This window comes from Hoplias malabaricus, chromosome 2, assembly GCF_029633855.1.
Source record: "Hoplias malabaricus isolate fHopMal1 chromosome 2, fHopMal1.hap1, whole genome shotgun sequence".
NCBI lineage: Eukaryota > Metazoa > Chordata > Actinopteri > Characiformes > Erythrinidae > Hoplias > Hoplias malabaricus.
The window spans coordinates 44938088-44956498 of record NC_089801.1 but is presented as its reverse complement, the minus strand read 5'-3'; the positions used below and the strand labels follow the sequence as shown (position 1 = coordinate 44956498).

The 18411-nt window shown below is 41.0% G+C and overlaps 1 protein-coding gene across 3 annotated transcripts; it reads left to right on the top strand.

Moving 5' to 3' along the window:
* Positions 1-433: 433 nt before the first annotated feature.
* On the top strand, positions 434-18133 carry LOC136686219 (antigen WC1.1-like). 3 transcript variants are annotated; one of them, XM_066659843.1, is made up of 16 exons: positions 440-557; positions 1634-1942; positions 5768-6082; positions 6198-6512; positions 6609-6932; positions 7076-7381; positions 7870-8175; positions 8316-8381; positions 8589-8903; positions 9281-9340; positions 9420-9554; positions 9684-9779; positions 14247-14309; positions 15958-16026; positions 16167-16227; positions 17994-18133. In XM_066659843.1, the coding sequence occupies exons 1-15, from the start codon at positions 500-502 to the stop codon at positions 16184-16186; spliced, it is 2757 nt and encodes a 918-aa protein (XP_066515940.1). In that variant the 5' UTR covers positions 440-499; the 3' UTR covers positions 16187-16227; positions 17994-18133. The 3 variants fall into 3 exon arrangements, 2 of the variants coding, with proteins under 2 accessions (XP_066515941.1, XP_066515940.1); XM_066659844.1 differs by lacking the exon at positions 1634-1942 and having other exon boundaries at positions 434-557; XR_010800290.1 differs by lacking the exons at positions 9684-9779; positions 14247-14309; positions 15958-16026; positions 16167-16227; positions 17994-18133 and adding an exon at positions 9062-9174 and having other exon boundaries at positions 9420-9491.
* Positions 18134-18411: the final 278 nt, after the last annotated feature.

Sequence of the window (18411 nt, the reverse complement as noted above, 5' to 3'; positions counted from 1 at the left end):
AACAAGCTGGTGTCATTGATAAAATGTCTGGAGCCTGAGTAAATTTACTGGTGATGTGTCCGGTGCCTTGACATCATCATGTGTTGTTTGTCTGAGTGTGCATCAGAAGAATTAGAAATTGCGGAGTTTAGAAATGTATAATCCCACGTCATAAATTCTCCCTCACTCACAAAGATGTTTGTTCTTATTTAGCTGGAAGTTAAAGCTGCCCAGAGAAGCAAAGGCTTAATGTTTAATGAAGATAAATAGAACGTGGCGTGGACAGAAGTCACATTAGGACAACAGCAGTGACCTCAGCTGACCAGAACATTCACAGATTATTAGTTTTCAAATCCAGCTGTGTGATTGGCAGCTGGGAAATCAATCTCTCTCTTTCTCTCTCTCTCTCTCTCTCTCTCTCTCTCTCTCTCTCTCTCTGTTTCTTCAGTCTCTCTGGGGGAGTGGAGGTGAAGTGTGTTCTGCTGTTGAGGTGAATGGACTGTGTGCAGGTCAGAGGGAGATGGACAGCTGTGTGTCTCTTATTCTAGTCTTCTCAACATTCACTCTCTCCACAGCTCGTGAGTACACTTTCAACTAAATCTCTTGCAATAAATGCTTTAAATTCTTGTTTAATAAGTTTTTATTGGTGTGTGTTTAATGTGGAGTGTTTCTATATACCAGTAGCATGTTATAATATCAAAAAACATACTTTCCTGAAGTGCCAGCACTTCTCGTTTCACATCTCCTTTTCTAATACACAAAAATTACTCATGATCTTATTCCTTATCTCCTCACCTTCCAGGAGAAACTGTCAGGTGATTATATATTCAGTTGACCTTGAAAGTGTGTGAAGCATTTTTAATTTATAATATTTTAGTGTAAATGTAAACTAAAACATCATCAGATTTCACATAAATCCTGAAAATGATTATACACAACTTTAATTTAATAAACAAGTCAACAAAACTAAACCCAGTCATTTATTTGAAGAAAATGATGCAAAAAATATTTTTCTGAGGTCCTCAAAAATCTCATTTTTTCGTGCCATGGTACTGTTTCCACAAACATTTTGTGAAGATCATATTTTGAGTGTTGGTGGCACTGTGGTGCAGCAGGGAGTGTTGCAGTCACACAGATCCAGGGACCTGGAGGTTGTGGGTTCGAGACCCGCTCTGGGTGACTGTCTGTGAGGAGTTGGTGTGTTCTTCCCGTGTCCGCATGGCTTTCCTCCGGGTGCTCCGGTTTCCTCCCACAGTTCAAAAACACACGTTGGTAGGTGGATTGGTGACTCAAAAGTGTGAGTGTGTGTCGCCCTGTGATGGACTGGCACCCTCTCCAGGGTGTGTTCCCACCTTGTGCCCAGTGATTCAGGGTAGCTCCGGCCCCACAGCGACCCTGAATTGGATAAGCGGTTTCAGACCCTTTTATATATAACAGAGTGCACACTCACACGTGATGATTGGTACCTTGTTTTAGGTCAAGTTCTTGTAGAAATATAGAAAATTCTGGAGGGTTAAAAACTTTTGCATATTATGACCAAACTGCTTTCAAATATGTTTCATCACTGCATTGAACACTGTACATTCTGCACTTTATGGATCTATGGTTTAGGTGCAGACTGAAGTTCTCTCTCTCTCTCTCTCTCTTTCTCTAGAATATGTGAAGTTGGTGAATGGAGACAGTCGCTGTGCTGGGAGAGTGGAGGTTTTTCATGAAAGATGGTGGGGAACAGTGTGTGATTTTTACTGGAATGATATTTCTGCTACAGTGGTGTGCAGAGAACTGGGCTGTGGGGAAGTTGTGCAACTAGTGCGTGATGCTCACTTTGGAGCAGGATCAGGACCAGTCTGGATGTATGATACGTTCTGTAGAGGAGATGAGTATTCACTGATAGAGTGTGACACATTAAAGTGGAGTAATGATTACTGTGAGCATGATGATGATGCTGGAGTCGTCTGCTCAGGTAAACTGTTGTCACTCATCACATGAAACACAGTTCATGTGAAATCATTCATTCATTCATTCATTATCTGTAACTGCTTATCCAGTTCAGGGTCGCGGTGGGTCCAGAGCCTACCTGGAATCACTGGGCGCAAGGCAGGAATACACCCTGGAGGGGGCGCCAGTCCTTTCATGTGAAATCACAGAGTGTAATTATAGTTGATTGATAGATAAAAAAATTCAGAGGCTAACATATATGTTATTTCATTGAGAACGGACTTTAGAACATCTATTTCAGCAAGGTTGCTTGTTAAGAGCTGATTTACATTAACTAGTGTTCTGTATCTCTTGCCTGATGGGAGTAAGCATAAACTAGTATTAGTATACAGTGGGTGATCAGGGTCTTGTACTGTTATGGTGGCCTTTCTTAACATAGCCTTTTTGATCAAATGTAGCAGGTTGTGTGAAGGGAGACCTATCATTTTTTGAGGCAATATATGAAATGGGTGACAGCTTGTTGTAATTTGAATTTTTTAACATGGTAAGGAAACACATTGAGCAATACAGCATAATAGCTTCAATTATGTTTCTGTAGAGGAACAGAAGCAATGAAGATGCTACATGAAGTGTCATTAGCTTTCTAATGACAGGAAGTCATGATAAGCCTATGATCAACGTATACAGAAAAGGGCTGAGAACACAGCCTTGTGGTGCGCCGGTGTTAATAGTAGCAGTTGAAGAGAGGACCTTACCTATCTTAACAGCTTGCACTCTGTTACTTAAAAAGCTGTGCACCCAGCGGATAAAGAGTGAAGGGACATTCAGATACTGCAGTTTTTTAATCATCTGGTGTCACTGGATTGTGTCAAAGCAGAGACAAAATCAATGAAAAGAATTCTTAAAAATTCAATAACAAGACTCTTTTACACCAGTGTTCCTGAACAGAGACATGAGAGATGTGTAAATACAGACTGTAGGGAAGTGAAACAGCCAAACACTTTTCAGAATGAAGGAGCAGATCATATAGTTTCTCACTAAAAGAAGTCGACTGGTTTATACTTCTCACAACACAAGCCCTTTCTCTCACTGTTCATCTTGAGATCACTGTGGAGGAACAGGATGAACATTAGGGAGAAAACTGAGAGGAGAAAGAAAAGGTGTTTACTCTGAGAATGGTCAGGTTCTTTATTATAAATCTTCTGTAAAACAGAACTCTGTTGTAAAGAGACTCAGTGTAATGCTCATGTTTCAGTCTCCTTTGTTAACTGGTTTATCAGGACATATATTGTATATATTAGATCCAGTTAGATCTAGTTTCACACTGCATATGAGCGAGTGGACTTAACGACTTTGTATGTCCCTACATCATGAGAGCTTCGTCTCCCCATACTTGACACTGATTGGATTGTTGAGGGGTATGAGATGTCGGCCCATGGTCAATTCTATTGCTATTTGTGGCCCTGATCATGATATTTCTTATGTAATATGCAAACATACCTACATATGCAATGCTTATGTTACAAGCAGCTAATTCACTTTGGCACATCTACAGTTCCTTTATGGCTCACATTTGGCCTTAAATGACATTGTTGCCTCAGGGTGAGTCTGGCTGCCTCAACTCCACAAGTCCACCTTAAATAGGACAGATATCAGGTGTGTTGTGGAACAAATGGCCCAAATGATATGTGCCGTGACCCGAGCCATGCTTGGCTCATTACAGTTGGATCATGTCTGGTCAACACAACACCCCCCAGTACTGCAACTAAGCCATAAGTTAACTCAAATGCTATGTGTTTGGTCTGTACAGTGATCTACTGCTATGATAATGTGGTTCAGATCAAAATGAAAATTCCAAAGACCTAGACCAAACTAGGTATGTGTGAAAGCCCATTACGGCAGTTTTCAGTATTGGTCAAAACTGTCCTGGGACAAAGCACCAAAATAAATATAGGAAGAACATCCTGTGTTCTGGACAGCATATCTCTGATGTGTTTCTCTGATTAACGACTAAACCTTATGCTGGGCTGTGTCTGATACAAAGCACACCTGGACACAGGAGACGTTTAGAGTTGCAGCCTATATCTGATAGTTGGGTGGGATCTCTTGGCTGGATCACATTCTCACCACAAAGAAACCGGTCCTAAGATTGTTAGGGACTGGTTCAAGACCACTTATTCTCAGTATGGTTGTTTTGGTCCACACCTGAGTGCAATTACTGTATTCACACCTGCTCAAACAAATCACACCAAGGGTGAATACAAACCAGAAACTGATTCAACCAGACAAAAAAAAATGCACGTGTGAAAATGATCTAACTGAATAAATATTACCCAAAATAGAACTACATTTTCCAGCAGTGCACACTATTAAAAACTACAACATAAGCTCACTGGATGAAAAATTATTCACCCACAGGGATGTTCACTAGTCATTTTTTTGCAAGTCCGTCTCAAGTCTTTGAGGGGCAAGTCCAAGTCAAGTCTCAAGTCTCTCATTATGAGTCCAAGTCGAATCTCAACTCTCAAGCGGAGAAATTAGCACTTGGCTGAGGGGGGCTTGGACTAGTTTGGGCTAAGCCACTGCGAGTGGACATTATTTTATTGTTAAACGGGAAATTTCTTGTAAAGCAAGAATAAAAATATACTACATTTAATTCGGTAGGTTGTGCTTTGCTGCATACAGCACAGTAAAATAAACAGCAATCGGCCAAATTAATCAGATAATTACAAATAGATATGCAGCCTATAGGCTTAGTCCATGTACCGCTATAAATAAAAATCCAGCTAAATTTAAGCAATAATAAGAATTATGTTTTATAACCAAATTGAGCGAAAAAAGTCTCAGCTACAGCGGGTGACCGTTGTCAGTGCTGATATCTGTGGTTGCGCGCATGCGCTTAGTTGCGCTTGGAAGGAACTAAATGCAGGTCACTAAACAAACAATAAAGATATACATAAAACAATAATTATAGTAATAATAATAATAAATTACATTACACAGAGATTGTTCACGAGTCCCATATCTCGAGTCCATGTCGTCATTTGAAGGCGAGCCTCAAGTCGAGCCTGAAGTCACTGTTTTTTTGCGACTTAAGATTGTCTCGAGTCCGAGTCTCAAACTGTTCACCCATGACTGAAACATGCCTAATAGCATGTAATACTTCCATGAATTAAATTAGTGATTCAATTTGGCCTGGAGTGTACCAGTTTTTGGATGTATGTGACGTTATTCAGCCGCTCTTACATCAAATTAGATTTCATGGATGTCTTCCCTGGAATATTTTATTAATTTATTCCAGATAGTCTCCCTGATTTGTAAGCTTTTCACTCTTGACACATTTCTTCATTTAAAAAAAAATATATAAAAAATTAGAGATGAGGGAATATTTCACTCTCCCACTTTTTAGCTTAATTCACGTAAGGGCCCCCTTTAGGTCCATTACAATTAAGAAGTCCAACTGAAATACCGCTGAACACATGCCCCACATTTTTTAAACTTCTATTTGTCTTGAGGCAGGAAACACACCACTACATGATTTTATGTAGAATTCCATATTATATTTGTATCACATTCATTAACTCTGTCATTAGTATATGAAGTGTATTAACTATTAAATAAAAAATAAAACTACACAAAGTTACATAAACACACAAACGCAAGTAATCATATACAAAATGTTGGGCACCACTGTCATATATCATATAGTTTATATTTTATTCTATAAGTGAGCACAAATGCTGAACACCTACAAAGAACACACTGCTTTATGTTCCCTAGTAAACTTAAAATAAACAATGATGTGTATTTGGTGAATTTCACATAATGAATGTAACTGAAATACACACAGCTCACAGAAAGTCCAGACTCACTGATGGTCCTCACCTGTGCTCTGGGAGAGTGGAGGTGCTTCATGGGAACACATGGGGCACAGTCTGTGATGCTGACTTTGATCAGAAAGATGCAGAAGTTGTGTGTAGAGAGCTGGGCTGTGGACGTCCTGTGGAGGTGCTGGGAGCAGCTGCTTTTGGCCAAAGGGAGGTCCAGATGTGGTCAGAGGAGCTTCACTGTAGAGGAAATGAACCTCAGATTTACTCCTGCCCAATATCATCTTCACTCAGACACAACTGCACTCATGATAATGATGTGGGACTGGTGTGTTCTGGTAAAGTATAAATATTTAAACTCTATTTTAAAAGTTCTCTTCTCTGCTTGTCACACTTTGTGAGCAGTGGTCTGCACTTATCTGAGCTAATTCCTGTAATATGATGTTCATTCAGGTCACACAGAAGCTCGTCTGGTGCAGGGCTGGGACTCGTGTTCTGGTCGAGTGGAGCTCCAGTATCTCAGTGAGTGGGGCACAGTGTGTGATGGAAGCTGGGATATGAGAGCTGCCAGTGTCCTCTGTGGTCAGCTGAAGTGTGGGAGTGCTGTGGCTGTGTTGGGGTCAGACTGGTTTGGGGAGGGGAGTGACCGGATCTGGGCTGATGTGTTTGATTGTCAGGGAAACGAAACACACCTGTCACAATGTCCCATTTCATCATGGAGTCGAGCTGCATGCTCTCATAAACAGGACGCTGGAGTCATCTGCACGAGTAAGATCTAAAACTGTTCATATCCTCTTAGAGTAATATATAGTATAATGTAAATTTAGATTAATGCTTTATTTAACTCATCATTCTCCTCTCCAGAATCCTCTCTGGCTCTTCATGAGGGGCGAGTGCGGTTGTCTGGAGGGAGGGAGTGTGAGGGGGAGGTGGAGGTGTACTTCAGTCAGGACTGGAGGAGAGTTCTGCTGGACTCCTGGAGTGTGTCTGAGGCCTCTGTGGTCTGCAGACAGCTGGGCTGTGGCTCTGTGCTCAACTTCTCCCCCTCCTCTTCATCCAGTCCTGAACACACACACACGTGTGTGAGGGGTTTCAGCTGCTCTGGGAGTGAAGCTTATCTGGGGAACTGCAGCAGTGCAGAAGTAGTAAACTGCAGCTCCAGAGAACAGCTCTCTATCACCTGCTCTGGTACGTGTTACACCACTGCTCTGATTAATACATACACAAATTAACCTTAACATAATTCTCATAACCAGAGGAATAAATAAGGCCATCATGTTTTGGGATGAAGTGATGTATTGAATTTGTTTTGCATGTGTTTTGTGATCTAGCCGTCAGACTGGTGGGTTCTGGAGGAGCGTGTGCAGGAAGGCTGGAGGTCTTTCACAGCGGCTCATGGGGGACAGTGTGTGGTGACTTGTGGGATATTAAGGATGCGCAGGTGGTGTGCAGACAGCTGCAGTGTGGAGAGGCCCTCAGTGCCCCGGTACCAGCCCGGTTTGGACCTGGAACTGGACCCATATGGCTGAACGAGGTGCAGTGTGAGGGGAATGAGACGTCCCTGTGGAACTGCAGATATCAGCTGAGTGAAGGGGGTGAATGTGGACATGAGGAGGATGTAGGGGTAGTGTGTTCAGGTAAGATTCTGTGCCATACTTAACTGACATTTGGTTCTGACGCTGATAATACTTAAATGTTATGCATCACTGGAGAATGTTATGAACATTCACTATGTATTTTTACTAGACCAGCCAAGTGCTATTTTTACTAGACACCTAATAAGGAGGTGATTATAGTGTCATGGCCGATGTTCACATGTTTGAAGACACCGTATAATTAGTGAATTCAGCCATTATGTATTTTGTCCATTGTGAACATGGCTGTTTCAGATGTGTGTGTGTAGAAAAGTATGAAATTAATTTGGGGATATGGAGCAGGTGCACATGAGCTTAAGCTCTACAAATTCAATATTAGGCAGCACCTGGAGGGTTAAAATCCATCCAGCATTGAGTTGTGGAGCAGTAGAACTGTGTTCTCTGGAGTGATGGAGCGGCATACTGTTATACTAGGTAAAACTAAAAGTAACTTTATGTAGCACTGTGTTTATTCATTTTCCTCCCAACAGAGTATAAGGAGATCAGACTCACTGAGGGCTGTGAGGGGAACCTGGAAGTGTTCTACAATGGGACCTGGGGTAATGTGTGTGTAAATCACATGTCTGATGAAACACCCAGTGTGATCTGTCGAGACCTAAACTGTGGAGGAACTGGCAGTGTATCCTGGGGCACAGCGAGAGTGGAATCAGCTCTTTACTGGCTGGATGAAGTGAAATGTAGGAAACATGACCCCACCCTGGGGCACTGTCCATCTTCACCCTGGGGTCAGAAAAGGTATAATAATCGCAATGAGGTGGCTCTCATCACCTGCTCAGGTAGGTTGTTTCTCTCTACAGATTATAGTGCTGTTACTGATTGGCAGTCAATTTTAGATAAATGTTGTCATGAATTCATAAAGTAAATCTTCTGATAGACAGACATGGGATCTGGGTGTTTACCTTTTTTTTCCTTACAGAAGATCCAAGCCAGTCACACCCTCGACAGAAATGCTCTTCATCTCGCCTCCAGAAGGGCTGCTCAGGTTAGGCCCTTCATGTAATTGTTTTACATAAGATAGTCTGCTAATGTGGATTTTCTAGGTTAGTTATAAAACACTTACTCTGGCCTACACTGTCAAAAGTTTATTGGGATTGTAGGAATCTAAAAATATATTTCAGCATGTTACTATACATTATATTATATTTATTTTATATATATATTATATCAACAGTCTTCATGTGTTTTGTAGATCACCTGCCTCTCAGACTGAGTGGAGGAGAGGGAAGCTGCTCTGGGAGACTGGAGGTGTATTATAACTCTAAGTGGGGGTCTGTCAGTGATGATCTGTGGGACATCAGGGACGCTCAGGTGGTCTGCAGGCAGCTGGGCTGTGGGCCAGCGCTGAGGGCTGATGGGAGTGCTGTCTTTGGTGCTGGTGAAGGGCCGATCTGGCTGAACAGAGTGAAGTGTAGAGGGAATGAGATTCACCTGTGGGACTGTCCTCATTCCCTGAAGAACCACACTGACCGCTCCCACAGACAGGACGCTGGAGTCACCTGTGCAGGTCAGAGACCACTGGAGTTAGGACTTTGTTTCTTTAATCAAAACTGCTGTACCCCAGGGTAAATAAAGCTTCACTGAAAGGTGCAGTGATACCCTTTAGTTATTAGCATCTAATACTAGTCTCACACATGCCATGTTCATGCCATGTCACCTGTGCAGGTCAGAGACCACTGGAGTCTGGAGTTTCAGACATCAGTCTAAACACCTTCATCCATCACTGTTAATAATCCACAAGCTGAACTGTAAAACATTCTGAAATTATAAAGCTAAAGGTAAATTGTGGGCACTTGTAATGTATGACTTCACTTTGTCCAATGTGTATTTCTATTCTATGTGCTTTTGGATTTATTGTATTGTTTTTATTATTTCTATTTACAGATTTATCTGAGTCCCCTGCTGCTGCAGTCACAAGAACCTCCTCCATCACCACCACCACAAGTACTTTTTTAAACTGAAAATTATTTCTTAATGTGTTTGTGTTCTACTTCATTTTTCTATGTTTGTGTTTTTTTTCCAGTTGCTCAGACAGTCCCTCCTCTACCAGTTGTTCCCTTCATCTATCCAGTGTCTCTCCTGGTGCTGGGAGCGCTGCTCTTCCTGGCCTTAGTGCTTCTGTTTGTGCTGTTTTATCAGAACAGAGTGCTCAGGAGAGGTAGAGAGATTCAGAAATCATCTACAGTCCACTTTCTGTACTTTCTCTAAACATCATTAGTCCTTCAATCTGTCATCAGTCTTCTCTTCTACTGACCTGGCTCCCTGTTTCTCTCTGTGTCTCTCACAGTGCTCTCTAAGAGGAGGCGTAAGACTCTGACTGAAGCAGTCTATGAGAAGATCGACCGCAGACACACCACTAAAAGAATCCCCTCCACTCAAAGCGGTCAGTGATATGTGGAGAGTTCTATAGTAAATTTACTTTATTACATTAAAGTTTACTTACATCTGAGATCATGGAAAACATGCCATGATTCTGTGATTAAAAGGGTGTTTATTTTTCTGTAATAAATCACTATTTCTGCATATTTACAATAAGAGAAAATTAGTTCAGTGACAGATTGAGTTAGATAAGATTTACATTATGGTTATTGTGTAATTCTGCTGAAAAACATATATTTAGGAGCTACATTTAACCTGCATCATTCCTGTAAATCTTCTATTTCTGGTGAGAGAGAGATAGAGAGACAGATTTGTGGGACAGGATTGTGAGTGTGTGAGCTTGTTTGTGACAGAGTGAATGAATGAATAAGCAGGTCAATTAAAATGTGAACGAATGAGTGAGGGATAGAACAAGTAAGTTGGTGCTTGAATAAGACCACATAACTGAACTAATAAATCAGTGGCCTAAGCAGAGTGACAGAGTGAGCGATAGATTTAGTAAGAGAAGAGTTCCCAAGTGACTATTAGTGATTGATTGATTGACTGATCAAAGTGTTTTGAGCACACCCATTAATCCTGAACTAATCCCCAAGTCCTTTGCTGAAATGGAACTCCAAATTGGCAAGGTACCCCTTCCATGCTTCACTCTTGCCTGCAGACACTCATTATTGTACTGCTCTCCTGCCCTTCAGCAAACTGCCTTTTGTTAAAACCAAATATTCCAATATTTTTATATTGACTCCTCAATCCAGAGCACCTGCTGCCATTTTTCTGCATAGTTGAGTTGCTTGACCTGGGGCCGGTCTGCTAAAGTCCAATTTAAGTTTTCCTTAAATTAAAACCGGTTGCACAAAACTTTTCGTTAATGTTTCCTTAAAATGTTCACTTATGTATTTAAAGTTTTTTCCTCATCTTAAGGAGTCCCTTATTAAATCGTTGCACAAAACACCTTAGCAACTAAACTAAGTAAAACAACTTAAGGTACCTCTGATACTGTCTTAACCGCAACATGGCCGAGTTTATTGCAATAAATGAACATATCCCGAGGAGAGTATTCCACAACTGGGAGAACCCACTGGATACGCTTAATTATGAGCAGTTGATTTTAAATTATACATTTGATCTGCAGTCAATTCATGATTTGTTTAATCGAGTTGGATCATGCTACTTTCTGCAGCTGTGCTATTCCTTCAGAAATGCAGTTAATGATTTCTGTCGGATTTTATGTTACGAGATCCTTCCAGTCAGTAATAGGTGAGGCATTTCATGTCCACAAGTCAACAGTGTGCCACATCATTCAATGAGTTTCAAATGCCCTAACCCGTCTGCTTTTATTGTATTCCTCCAGGATTGTCTTTTTCTTGTTTTCTTTTGTTTTTTTTGTTGCGATAACATAAAATAGATTTTACTCCCGTATAAAAAATCCTTTATCACATTTCCTAATGTAAGGAATTCTTTTAGGGGATACTATGCAACACCCTAAAATAAATCCCTCAGTTAAGGAGAAATTAACCCTTAAGTGTCAGGGGAAAGCTTAAGGTGTTTTGTACAACTGGCCCCTGGTTTCCATGTTTAAGGTGTGGCTTTTTTGGCTGTATATCTTCTATGAAGACCACTTCAGGCCAAACATCTCTGAAAAGAAGTTAGGTGCACCTGGTACCACAGGTTTCTGCTAGTTCTGATCTAATGGCATTGCAGGAAATCTTCTGATTTTGAAGGGAAGAAAGCATGATGTGTTTTTCATCAGCTGCAAGCTTTCTTGGCTAACCACTGCATGTAAGGTCCTCAACACTGCCCATTTCTTTGTGCTTTTTCAAAAGATCAGCACATCCTGAAACCCTAATCTTTTGAAAGACTTTGCAAGGGGAGAGACCTTGCTGATGCAGTATGACTAACTACATTGTGTCTTGCTGCTGTGCAGTCTTGCCATGATGCCCTTTTGAGACTCCTACACACTTGCTTCTGTTTTAGCTTGATAGTGTTTTGACCTATATATATATGATCTTTGTCATCTGTTTGGTATATTTGGTTAGTCAAACTGATTATCTGACTATAATCCTATAAAATTTGTACTACTGTAGAACCTAGAAGAACAGATGCTGTTTTGAAGGCAAAGTCTGCTCTTTTGTTCATTTACTTTGCATTTTGTTAATTGATAAAGCAAATTATTAACACTTCCATTTTTTGAAAGCATTCTTATTTTGCAACATGTTTTCCACACCTGCCTAAAATGTTTACACTGTAATGTACATGTAATCAAACTGGCTCTGATGCATCTATCTGCAGAGCAGGAGAGCAAGTGGCAGATGCTAGACCAGCAGTCAAAATGGCAGGCAGAAATGGTCAAACTAGTTAAGGAGTCATCGTTACTGAAGAAACAGTGGAAGCAAGGAACCGAGAAGGAAAAAGAGGGTATTATGATTTTGTAAGAAGAGGTTAGAAGTGAGTTGATGAGACAAGAGCAGAGGTTAGGAGGAAGAGGAGGGGACAACAGAGTGGGCTAGAGCATTTTTAGTGATTCTTTTAATACCTTGTTTAGGACATTAAGGAGACGTCTGGGAGTTTGAAGCTTGGAGAAAGGATTTAGAAGAGCATTTTTCATAGTGTGCATTCCAATAAAGAAGTCACAAAAGGACTGAAGCTGCCAGCAGAAATTCTGCCAGTGGGCATCATAGACTGTGAATGGATGTTAACGCAGTTAACTGAGATACAAGAGGTGGTGCAGTGTACTAAAGCTTGTTTTGCAGCAGGGCATAATGGGGTACCATATTGTGTGTGTGTGTATAAAAGTGCACCCGCTGCCTTGAAGTTTCTGTGCTTGATGTACTGTACAAAGTTCACTGAACACACATAAATTGGGCCAGTAGGGATTAGTATAACCTCAGTCACCAGGGAGTCCAGTGTGAATTTACGTGTATCAGTGGAATATAGGACTATAGTGTGTATGTTCTTTAGGTAGAGTATAGAGTCCTGGTAGCACTAAGCGTGCATTAAAGGTGCTTGTGGGGCTAGGTACATCCTTAGTCACCAGGGAGGATGATGTGGTTAAAAGGCTGATAATTTGTTTAAAAAAAAACTTGGAGGGGTGGGACATAAGACATACTTGTTGAGAACTCCAGAGGTGTTATTGGTTTAATTAAGCAAAACACTGAATAAAGAGAGGTGCCTACCTGCTGACCCCTGTAAAAAGCTTGCGACGTAGCAGGTGCTTAGATATGTGTGATAATAAATTGGGATCTATGTGTAACTCCAGTGATTTTTTTCATCTTATTCGGTATAATTTCAATAAAGACCAGCAGTTCCGAGCAGTGCCATAGCGTTAGACAGGCACCACAGAGCGGCCCGGGAGTGTTAAAGAAATGTTGTGTTTGTAGGTGGACGTCGCAGATCAATTAATCTATTTAATGAGTTAGTGTGACAGGATGTCTGAATGAGTGAGTGAATGACAAATTACATGACTGTGATGTGAGTGATGGGATGCACGGTGGTGCAGCAGGTAGTGTCGCAGTCGCACAGCTCCAGGAGCCTGGAGGTTGTGGGTTCAAGTCCTGCTCTGGGTGACTGTCTGTGAGGAGTTTGCTGTGGCATGTCCGTGTGGGTTTCCTCCGGGTTCCTCCCTAAAGACACACATTGGTAGGTAGATTGGTGACTCAAAAAGTGTCCATAATGTGTGTGTTGCACTGTGAAGGCCTGGCACCCCCTCCACGGCGTGTTCCTGCCATGCACCCAGTAATTCCGGGGTAGGCTCTGAACCCACTGCGACCCTGAGTGGACAAGCGGGTACAGACAATGAATGAATGAATGACAGTGTGATAAGAGAGTACAGTACTGAGTAAGCAACTGGGTGAATTAATGACTAAATTATTGACATATTAAAAGCCAAATTAGTGTCTAAATGAATAAGTTAATGACCAAAACAAGAGTAGGCTGAGGGAATAAACAAGAGCCTGCATGATGAAGTCACTCAGTGAATAAATAAGTGACACCAAATGAGTGAGTTACAGAATGAATGACCAAATGAATATGTGTGAATAAATGAGTGTATAAGACAGCAAATAATAAATTAATGAGTGGCCCGAGTGTGTGAGTAAGTGACTGGACAAATATTAGATTCAATTAGAGAGTGAATGATTCATTAATTGAATAAGTGACAGAGTGAGTGAGAAGCAAGCTGGTCACATGACTGAAGATCTGAATCAGTATAACAAGTCGTGATCGGTATTAACAGTCATTAAAGAACAAATGTAAACTATATGTAGTGGCACAAGCAGAATATTGTTTGTGTTTGTTTTGGAGTGATCATTAATGGAAAACTGAGGAAGAAGTTGGCAAATAATACCCCCTCAGGGGATGGGGATTCAGGCCTGTAACGTTCTCTTGGTGAATGTGATGTTGCCGGAGCATGTTATTATACAGTGAACATTTCCAACCATAACCCCCTGTTCATGACTGTACTTCTCTCCTCTAACAGGGAGTATCCTCTCTGAAGAACAGCGTTCAGGATATGAGGATGGGGATGAGGAGCTACTCTTGAGTAAGAGAAATATCACAGATAAATTGATTAATTGGTCAGTTTTGGCAGAGAGGGGACTTATGGTGGTCTCATCTCTGAAGAGCTTTAATTTCATAATGGTTCCATATTCTCAGAGCTGGACGTGTACACAAGGTTTTGAATGTGGATAAAGCCTGTTTCTGTTATTGTCTTGATTTGTGGATGACTCCTGACAGATCTGGCCCAGACTGAAATTCTAGGATTAATAATCCTACTTCAGCACTAAGGCAAAAATGAGAAAAAATATCATGAATGTATTAAATACACACTGAATAATCAAGGGCATTATTTCACCATGTCAAGGTCGAACAAACAGTCTGTACAAAGGGACACAGGAGCACACAGTACTCTGGTGATGTAGAGTGGTGAATTTCATCCTGATTGGCTGATTCGGGACAGAGTCCATTGGGTGTATGATGGGAAATACTCAAAAGACTCAATGGGTTTTGAACAGGACCTGGAACCATGATACCATGTTAGGACTGGACCAGTGGCGGATGCTGGTCTTTCAAGGAGGGGAAGCTCAATTTCGGCCTACATCATAAAATGTGTTGGTTTATTTATACGTAAACTCTACCCTCCGTTCCTTTTCAAGAAAATGATCTGTGACCCTGTCGTACCAACAAGGCGTCTTTTCCAGGGACTTGACTAGTGTCCTCTCAATGGCCAGCAGAGCTAGGCTGCTTAAACGGCCTTGGCCCATGTGAAGTGTGTCCGACTGTGAGTGCTTTGTGACGGTGGAGGGGCTCAGCAGCACCCGCTGGACAGAAACTGTGATAGAAGTCAGAAAGAGTAATAGAAGTCAGTCTCCAAACACAAGCAGCTACAAAAAAACCCACCAGAAATAGAAGCTCGATTTGTCGCTAGTCGTTTTTAACAAAGAAAATGATGCTAAGAGGATTAAGAAATTCTCCGGTTCAACTCAGAACAGAATGAAAATGTAATGCTCCCACGGATCTTTACACCAAAGGATCGCTGATTCGCTCATTTCGCTGTCAATCAAAAAGGGATTCAGCCTCAGACAGATCATCCAATCATCATGCAGAAGCTGAGCGTCCGGGCCAGCCGAGGCCAGCCCACTGCCCCATAGACCCCCAGAGACGCTGAGCGTCCAATGGGCGGGACAAAGCCCAGCACTTATCCAATGACTCGTTTCGCTGCATTTGGCTGCTTCGTTATTGATCTCTGTGGATGCTCAGCGTCCTCACTGTTTAAAGCACTGTGATGCCGCGGGAATGATTGAGAGGAAAGCTGCGTCTTTACCAGTGATAAGAAGCTGATTCTGAACAAATGTTGAGCACATTGTAGTGCATATTAACTCAATGACATGTACACACAACAATATATATTTGATCACTTATTTTTTGACATTTTAGGGGAAGCTGAGCTTCCCTTGCAGTCTTAGAGCAATCGCCTCTGGACTGGACATAGTGCTGGACTAAGAACAGTGTCCTGTGACCACTGGAAGCAAAAAATGCAGAGTATTTAGACTACAATCTGTAATTTTAAAACTACAAAGTGCTTCTGTATGGTCTATGGAGCTATTTGGCTAATTGGTGGATTTCTACTGATTTCTCTTTACAAGTCACTACAACATGTTTTGTAAATGTGTCTGTATGTGTTGGCATAGACGAAATTAGACGAAAAGAGATTTATGGTGATGTCATCAGCGCTGACCAGAACTCACCTGGAGGAACAGGTACAACTTGTAATGGAACAACACTGTAATCTCCAATATGTTTTCTTCATGTGGATAAATAATTTTCAACTGAAGCTTCAACACAGTCCCAATGTCAGCTCTATTTCTTCTTGTTCTCATTGATCTCCATGTTGGTGCAGTGGACAGAAAAGTGCTATGATGATGTGGTCACTGCTGGACAGGGTGGTGGAGGCGAAAAAGGTGAGTGTCTGATCTTGTTGTGGACATTTCAGATAAATGTGAGTGTGGAGGGTGGAGGAACTGATTTAAATGAAGGGCACAGGAAACTTGTTGAAAATATCTGATCTACAGCAGGGCTGCCCAATCCTTGTCCTAACACTCAGCACAATTTTCGTCCAATCTTTTGGTCCTCATCTTCTCTGACCAGTCACAAGGCTGACTGACTATTCTGCCCTCAATATGTGTCGGTACAAGACTCTTGTGTAGTAAACAAGACTCACCGTATGGATTATGCATTACTCAATCTATGGATTAATAAAACTGAACCAAGAGCTAACAGATACTTAAAACATATTAGCTGGAAAACTTTAAAACATTTAAAGTCTGCTGAGTTACAAAATGCAATGCTTGGACAATACAAATACAATTTACAAGCAATCATTTCCAAGCCACAAAAAGAGCTAGAAAATGATGGTAGTCAAAATCTTGGAAAAACACTTCTGTTTTTGCAAAAGCAAAGAACACCCAAATAATGAGGATGCATAACTTCATCAACCAATCATATTAATTGGGGGGAAAAGCTCAGCGTCTTTTAAGTTGGAACAGTATGTTTGAGGAAAAAACTACTGTTTGTATGTGGCGAAAATGGATCAGCATTTATTCAATAAGTGTTACAGATACAACAGAAACTCATTTGTAACTCGTGGAGTTTAGTTTTGTAGCACTTTTGGCCTTCATGCCTTTAGCCATCTCCCGTATTTAGAGTTAGTTTTACCTTAAAAAATCTGAAACAGCAAAAATAGGTCAATATTACTCATGGAGCAGCCTTAATCATCTGTTTCCATGATTTGGGGACCACACCGCCAAATGCAGTTTCTCTGCCATGAGCAAAGTGAGAGAAAGCCTAGAGCAGTGGTTCTCAAACTGTGGTATGTGTACCACTAGTGGTACATGAAGCAGCAGGAGGTGGTACACCAAATGACCTTGAAAAATGTACTATTTAGTTAAGGAATTTATTCATAACTGAAAATCAAAGGTTTTTATGTGTAAACAGGTGTAACAGGCTGTTTTCACCTGTAGCCTATTGAAGCACATGACTGATATTAAAATTTACCTGTTTCTTTATTTCTTTCAAAATGCTTATTGCCCATACATTTTATGTTCTCATGAATGTATAATAGTGTTTAAAACATTCAGTTCAGGCCTAGTATGTATTTGTATTCCCACTATAATTGTGTAAAGCATTGCAAATATCCAGTTAAACAAAAAAGCAACAAAAGCATGCAAAAATTCAAGCAAGATTTTGCCTTATGCCCCCAGAACAGAGGAAGAACCAGGGGTGCACAAGTCTGTGGTTAAAATCATAGGTGGTACTTGGTCTAAAAAGTTTGAGAACAACTGGCCTAGAGTATGTAGAGACAATTTATTTTTTAACCCACTTACTGTCACTAGGGATATGTAATCTGGCCTCTGAGGTTAGAAACAATTTCAAAAATGAGTGCTGTGCTTATAGTGACCACAGGAGGGACCTATTGACTGACATAATGAACATTTCTGTTGAAATAAAGCTATGCACTGTTTCACTCCCATGACCTTAAAGAGCAGCTGAACAAACAGAAGCCAACAGCAAAAATATTGACTCTGAGTTTAAAGTCAGTGTGAATGTGGAGTGGGCTCCTTTTCCTTCTGTATCATGACGTATTTCTGAGTGAAATGCAGGGCAGAGTCTCTGTCTCTGAGCGAGCTGAGTGTCCTCACTCAGTGATAATAATGGATTGATTTTACAGACTATGAAGACGTGGAGGAGGAGCCTCAGACAGAGATGAATCATGTGACTGAGAGACCACACCCAGTGTCTTTCCTCAGGAAACTACATTCAAACCTCTTCAGATCAAAATATCATGGCAAATCTAAGCAAATTCTTAAGTGCCTTAAAATATTTTGAAGCAGCTTTTTCTAAAGAGCATTTGTGTGTGTGTGTGTGTGTGTGTGCAGTGGCAGCTTCACAGAAAACTTGTCTCTTCTAGTCCTTAAATTTGCTTTCTTAGTTTTGTCTGGACAATAGATATACACTAATGTTCTTTAGTTCATGTATGAAATAGTTATAATTACTAATGGGAAAATATAATCTGACTAGTAATTAACCATGAAGTTGTTTGCATGTACACAAATGCTTATGTAAGATGGATTGTAGCGTGTGTTCAC

Excerpts from the sequence above, each read along its gene's own strand:
- LOC136686219 (XM_066659843.1), top strand. The coding sequence starts at position 500 with ATGGACAGCTGTGTGTCTCTTATTCTAGTCTTCTCAACATTCACTCTC. Across the intron at positions 6,083-6,197 it reads TGTGGGACTGGTGTGTTCTG|GTCACACAGAAGCTCGTCTG; the intron begins GTAAAGTATAAA and ends ATGTTCATTCAG. Across the intron at positions 9,780-14,246 it reads AATCCCCTCCACTCAAAGCG|GGAGTATCCTCTCTGAAGAA; the intron begins GTCAGTGATATG and ends CTCCTCTAACAG.